The sequence below is a fragment of the Alosa alosa genome, chromosome 15 (genome assembly GCF_017589495.1).
Source record: "Alosa alosa isolate M-15738 ecotype Scorff River chromosome 15, AALO_Geno_1.1, whole genome shotgun sequence".
Lineage (NCBI taxonomy): Eukaryota > Metazoa > Chordata > Actinopteri > Clupeiformes > Clupeidae > Alosa > Alosa alosa.
The window spans coordinates 13,753,003-13,760,502 of record NC_063203.1 but is presented as its reverse complement, the minus strand read 5'-3'; the positions used below and the strand labels follow the sequence as shown (position 1 = coordinate 13,760,502).

Genomic DNA, 7,500 nt, shown 5'->3' with positions numbered 1-7,500 from the left:
GCACTCTCTGCGGCCGGAGGCCCGACGCCAGCCCAGTGACATCTGTGGCATGTTAAGAAAAAACGCCCGGCGTCCGCGGTCAATCTGCCGGCACCGCGGAGGCCAATCGGAGCGTGGCGCTCGCTCGGATGCCCTCGTGAAGAGGTGGCACGGCTTGTACCGCGGCGCGAATACCGCCCCCACAGAGCCACATGCAGCTGGCCAATTACCTGCACTTAGCTTCATTTACCTCTCAGAGGGCCTCGGTAGAGGCCACATTAAGAAGATGTAGGAGTGTGTGTGTGTGTGTATTCATAGCTCATTACTGCAAATAACATTTGCCTACAAGTGGTGTGTACAGCACAACACTGGGGATGAGAGGCCACCTATTCTGGAGTCCTCAGGGAGTACTACAGCTTCAGTACCATGGACAGCGAACACGGCCACCAGTCCAACAAACCTCTTCTTCAAATACTCCATCACTACTGCAGGAGGGGCACCTCAGCTTAACTGTACGTCTTCTCTGCCAGAGCAAACAGGCCAAAAGGATTATATGGGCCGTGCCACGACGAAATGAGGCCAGTTTGACAAATTGGAATTAACATAGCCCCAGTGCTGTCGCTGTCAGTCATCCGTTCTCCAAAGAAATCCGTAGCCAAATATTGAATTGCTTCCGAATCTCTATGGTTTAATCTGAAAAGATCCGAACTACACAGCGCAGCTTCTAAATGCTCTTTCACGCAGGCGGTAAAACTCATGAGGCATTTGTATAACTTGAGGTAGCCTATAATGTTCGATCACCTAATGAAGACAACAAGGACAAAAATAGCTTAATGTTTTTGTCTTTAAATAGGCCGCCAACTCCAAAACAAATAATCGGACCAATCGGGTGCAATCTCCGGGAAGAATCTAGTCAGCAACAACTGTTTAGGTGGCTGTTTCTTCTCCTAAATCTCTTGGCTAAAATAGAAAATTTCTTAAAGAGGCCAAAAGCCAAAGCACGAAGTTCTCAGACCAAAGAAATAGGAAAATGTTCTGTTCTCACGTACAGCAAGTGTCTGAACGAGGAAGAAAAACATCAACTTTTTGTATCCAAACTTTAATGCGTAGCCTAGGTCGTTTTACAGTAAGATATGTCAATGAGTGATAGATAAGAGGTTGTTAAATTAGAAAATACATTTAGTAACTTTTCGACCCTCTCTGCATTCAAATCGCTATATCTCGAAATGGATTTCCGCGACACTGGACTCATTTTGTCGTGGCACACCTCATATTTGACACACAAATCTCCATGTCTCTCTGCTGCCAGATGATAATTATAATTCTGGCAAGAGATTTGCCATAGCATGCGTAAACAACTCCATAGATAGGTGTTTGCTGCTGTCTGTTCCTCTGTACACATTTGCATGTGTTCATGTGTGTGTGTGTGTGTGTGTGTGTGTGTGTGTGTGTGTGTGTGTGTGTGTGTGTGTGTGAGCTGCAGGTAAATTGGTCCCCAGCGGCGAGCTGGGCGGGAGCGGCTGGGAGATTGAGAGCTTTAATTAAAGAGGAGACAGATGGAGAGGGGAGCTGCTGGAGAAGCCAGAAGGGGCCAGCAGTCTCAGCAGCAGCAGACCTCCACTCTCATCAGCAGCCCAACACAGCACCTCAACTCTCACCTACCCAACACATGCACACAGACCACACACACACACGCACGCGCACACACAAACACACACACACACACACACACACACACGGACCACACACACACCCACACACACACAGACCACACCCACCCACCCACACCCACTCACCCACACACACACACACACAGAGCACTAACTGTACCCATCTCTCTCTGGCTCTGTCTCCCTCTATCTCTCTCTACATCACTTAGCTGCCCAGTTCAAACACAGACTGCCCTCGGCAATAGACTCTCATCTCCAATGCCAACGCATCTTCTGTGGGCCGTAACTCTCCATCACTCTTTATGTCACCATGAGTCTCGCCTTTCTTCCTCCCTATTCAAGTACAATGAACTGTTCCACTGCAACCATGCCATGCCCCAGAAAACGTACCTATCCAGGGAATATATTATCTTAGGCTAACACTTTATAGTAACTACACACAATTCATCATTTATTAAGCATTTGTGAACGATTAGTAAATGGCTTGTTCATCATTTGTAAAGTATTGTTTATACATTATTTCTCATCAGTAAAGCATTTGTACACACAGTTATAAATGGTTTGTTCATAATAAATAAGCCTATATCTAAAATATGTTTATAAATAATAATATATATTTATAAAAAATATTTTTAATAAATTATTTGTAATTTGTTGATGACATATTATTTCCATTATTTAACAGTTGTTACACACATATGTACTAATGATTAGTTAGGATGTGAATACATGTTTTATAAACCACTTCCTAATACTATAATTCATGATTAACTCAGGAGTTACAAGTGGTTAGTTATTTATATTTTGTGAGCTCATCTAAAATGAGGACTTTCTATGCCTTGCAATACAATTTCAAATGAGTTGTAAAGGTTACATTTACATTCATTCATTTAGCAGACAATCTTATCCAAAGCTTACACTTGTCACTTGACTTACACATGTCATTTAAATTAAACGGCAATGGCACAATGGTGGAAGTCAGGAATTGAACCACCAACTTTTCAGGCTACGGCATGCTAGCCCAGCTCCTTATTATGTATTTATTTATTTATGACAATTAACATAGGAGTAATACTTTACAAATGAGGAGTAATGATTACAAATGATGAAATGATGACAAATGATAGTAATAGTTTGCAACTGGTTTATAATGGACAACTTATTTCTTGTATAAATGGTTGTTGCATTATTTAGTATAAAGTATAAAACATCTATTTACAGAAATATTTTTGAGATGAACAAACCATTCATAACTGCGTGTACAAATGCTTTACTAATGAGAAATAATGCATGAGCAATTCTGATGAACAAATCATTTACTAATAGTTTACAAATGCTTAACAAATGATGAATTGTGTGTAGTTATTATAAAGTGTTACCTGTTACGGGTATAGGTAAACAAGTTAACTCCCATAAAGGTAGATTTGTCTCTTTCTCACACCTCCTTCCTCACACCTGCACAGCCCCAGAGCAGCCCCAGCACCCCTCCACACTTCTCCGTCCATCCCAGAGTAGTCCTCACCTGGGCATTCCAGCGCTTGTGCTCCCCGTCCAGCTGATGGATCAGCTTCTCGGCTGCGTCTATCGTCTCCTGAGCTCTGCTCACCTCCGCCTCCAACTTGGCTGCCTCCGTGGTGCGAGTCTGGAACCTGTGTGTGTGTGTGTGTGTGTGTGTGTGTGTGTGTGTGTGTATGTGTGTGTGTGTGTGTAGGACAGAGAGGGGGAGAGAGAGAGAGAGAGAGAGAGAAAGAGAGAGAGAGAGAGGCAGAGAGATCAGATAGCTAAATAGTCACATGGCAGTGAGATTAGGGAGACATTTGCGGGGTCTAATGGGCTCTTTGGCTCTTCAGGTAAACGTAAGCATGATGAAATGGGAGATTTGCAGGAGACTCAGGGGATACACAGAGCTTACTCCTCTGTCAGGAAACCCCTGGATGGGATTTTAACAGAGACAAAGAGTGGCTTGGCACGAGGTGTCCAGACGACCTTGGAGGACGAGCAAGAGGAAGAGGCAGAGAGAGGAAGGGCTAAGAGGGGGCAGTATCGGAGGGAGGACTGGGCCTTACTTCTCCTTCAGCTCGTTCACTTTCTGACCCACGGAGTTCAGCTGCTCCTCCAGCTTGTTCTTGCGACTCTCCGTTTTACGCAGATTGCTGAGCAGAAAGAAGGGGCCAGTGGATCAGCGCTCAAGTTCAAGATCAAGCATATTTGTTATAGCATATTATCTTACACAGTGGTCATTCAATATGATTTTTTACAGTGGTCATTCAATGTGATTTTGTGCACAGTACACTCATTTAAGAGCTGAATGAATGAGGTGGACGTCTGGGTCAAGGGGGAGGGTACAAACAAAAGAAACGCATTTCATAGTATACAGAGTGAAGAGACAGGAGGCAGATATAGCCCACTACTATGACCGGTATATAACGCAAGTGACTCACTCCATGAGTCCGGCCTGCTCTCTCTCCAGAGGCCCGATCTTCTCCAGGACGTGGGAGTACTGCACGTTGGCCTTCCCCAGGCTGACCAGGGGCGACGCCCGCTCGCTTGCGCTTGGCATTCTCCTGCGGGTCACACGCCCCTGCCTGCGCCTGCCGCTGCGCCTGCATTACGCACACGCCAATGCACTGCACACACACACACACACACACACACACACACACACACACACACACAGAGCAGCCCTAAGAGATGCTGTGAAACAACTCTCTAAATAACAATAAACCCAGCCCATGCAACTGATCAAACTACAAACCACAACATCAGCCCAAAGCCCATCACTCATAAGCATAAGAGCCCCTGAGTCCCAGGCTCATTAGCGGGGACTTTGGCAGGGCAGGCCCTGCTCTCCCACCTTGGAGTCGAAGGAGGCCTTGTTCCTGTGCAGAAGCTCCTCCACACTCTGGCGGATCTCGTGGGTGATGTTGCGCGCCTCGAACGTGGCGATATCCTCCCGCACGCCCCGCTTCGCCAGAAAACTGCATCATGGGAAGACCGGGAAGGAGGAGGAGGAGGAGGAAGAAGAACACATCTCGTTCATTACACGGCCCAGGCGCCGTGCGAGCGCTCCCACACATGCCTCCAGTTATTGAAACGCAGATATCCGTATTTGATGAGGGGCTTTTTTTTTTCTCAGTAAACAGTCACTAGCGTCTTCCTCTCCATTCAATTAAAACCTCTGGCACAGCACAGCGCAGCTCAGTGCCTGAACACAGTGTCTCATTCACTGACTCATATTGTCTCTACAGCCTTAGCAGCTAATGACTCAAGCAATTGCTAAATGTCGCTATCAAACATGTGCAACAGCAGGTTAGAAAACAACTACAGTAGCACTTTAATCCGCCTAAAACCCTACACGTTATACCGTGCCAGAAACATATACACATACATTACACAAACATACACGCACACACAGACATTAACATGCAAACACACATAGTATGCATGCACACAGTACGTCCATACATACATACATACATACATACATACATACATACATGCGTACATACATACATACATACATACATACATACATACATAGATACATACATGCACAGATGTCTTTTTGTTTCACACTTTGTTGAACCTTTGCTGAACCAGATGTATAGTTTACTTTCAACAAAGCTAACTAAAAAAGAAGCCACAAAAAGAATGACTAACATGTAAGACAATAAACAGAAATGGTAGGTGCTTCCTTATGGTAGGCGCAAGCACAAAGCGTATTCAATATGCCTCAGAGGTATTGACAAACACACACATTGACAAATCCTCCTTCCATTATACTACTTCTCACCTCTTCATGCTGACCCAGGAAGTGTCAAAAGTACCCATGAGCCTCAGCACGCCCTCCAGGATGTCTCGGATGACGTCGGGGGGCATGCGCAACGAGCGGATCTCTGACAGAGACTCGGGCTTGATGTTACCCACTGCCCTCTTCGCCTCTTCCACCAGCGGCTACAGCACACACACACACACACACACACACACACACACACACACACACACACACACACACACACACACACACACACACACACACACACACACACACACACATCAGCGGAGGCCAACAGAAAACCCCATCACACAGAAAGGCCTCCTCCACTGCATTTCATTTAACAGATCGCAAAGAGAGCTCCATCCATTAATTTATACTCAGCATAGCAGACTAGACATCACCAGTGATTATTTCCAAAAAACACAACACAATCATGAATAAACTACTCTTCTAGTTTTCGCAGCACTAAATAATCCCTCTGAAAAAGGAATGTGCTGATGAACTGCAACTGCTCAGTAATTAGAGGAGTCTTTCATCATTGCGGCTGACGCTGCACTGCTGGGAGTGTGCACTAGGGCTTATTTGGCATCCGGTTTGTTTGTGTACATATTGAATCTGAATGGGTGCGGGTGTTAAGTCCTCAGCTGCAGGGCAGACGGGGCAGTGTCGGGCGAGAGACGTCACCTGGACTTCCTTCAGCTCGTCGTCGATTTTCTCTTTGCGCTCCTCGATCTTGGAGACCTCCTGAGCCATCTTGCCTTTGATCTTCTCCATCTCCGTCTTCTGGTCGCTAGCGTTCTGAGGCAAAAGAAAGCAAAGCAGTTACTCTCAAAAACACACACACAAACACACACAAATCTTAACAAACACATATCAGGAGATAATGCAAATATATCACAGGGATTCACTCAGGACTCCAAACTAACTTTTTTCACTAGGAGCTCAGTGGCCCCCAACTTTTAGGGGCACAAACAGAAAATTTAGGGGCACACAACGTAAATCAACATTCTAACCAAATATTCACATTTCTACTATCCACTGTATTACTATTAAATACTTTGATAATAGATGCAGAAATTCCAATGTGCTGTTTCAAATTCAGTGTCACATTTTATTGTGCACTTTTAAAGCTCTGTCTTCTAAAAGCAACCGGCAGTGGTGTTGCTCTTTCATTTATTAAAATGTCACGGCATACTCTATGCTTGAGGCTAAGATTGTGTTTAACTAGTGTATTGTGTTAACCTGCAAATTTACTGGTTGCACATGTGCGACTGGATGTAAAATTCAGTCGCACACTCTCAAATTTTGGTCGCAGTCTGGAGTCCTGCCATTAAATAAGCACACAGAAACACATACCGGTATGTTACTTTCAAAACACACACACACACAAACCTCACCTGAACAAACACATATAAGGAGAAATAGAATCCGTTGCTTTACAAAAATAAATCCTGACAAACACTGTATTGTGTGTGAGCTGGTCCTATGTAAGTAAAATAGTGGCCTACCACCCACCACCACCAACAGGGAGTCGACGCGGAGCACTGCACACACACAGGCCTGCTGCCTGCGGCACATCAACGCAACTCATAAGAAATACAGCTCTTATCAAAACACGTTCATTCTTACAGAACTGATACCAATCAAATTCTGAACACTCCTGAGATGCATCTCTAGTATCGGTATACTGTGTAATTAACTGACAGAGGCCTAAATGCCATGTCATGACAACAGTCCAATTTGTGTAGAGCCTAGATTCCTCTCACTAGTAGATAAACCTACCGGTAATACTGAATAGGCCATCTAAAAAGATCCATGTCTCTGTCATGTCATGAAATCTTTACTGCAAGTCTCTATGAAACATGTGTAGTACAAAGAGCCATGTAACTCAGACTGGGGGGCTTGGCTACAACTCAATCAGTTCAGTAGGAAAAGTTACCAAAGGGACAGAGCTCCTCGCACCTCACCTCCTGAGCACTCCCTTCACCAAAATACAAAGTGAGCTTTAACAGGAGCACCCGCTAATGAGCGGTAGAAGTCTCCGCTTAACAATAAACTCACACACACACACAC

General features: G+C 44.8%; 1 protein-coding gene across 1 annotated transcript in view; it reads right to left on the bottom strand.

The window, feature by feature from the left end:
* The window catches only part of LOC125308140 (cytoplasmic dynein 2 heavy chain 1), a 196,416-nt gene that overhangs the window by 135,810 nt on the left and 53,106 nt on the right, over nt 1–7,500 (bottom strand). Inside the window, 7 exon segments of the mRNA XM_048264438.1 lie at nt 3,172–3,298; nt 3,716–3,802; nt 4,091–4,198; nt 4,200–4,210; nt 4,504–4,627; nt 5,443–5,603; nt 6,112–6,225. Coding sequence (XP_048120395.1) covers nt 3,172–3,298; nt 3,716–3,802; nt 4,091–4,198; nt 4,200–4,210; nt 4,504–4,627; nt 5,443–5,603; nt 6,112–6,225 — 732 coding nt within the window.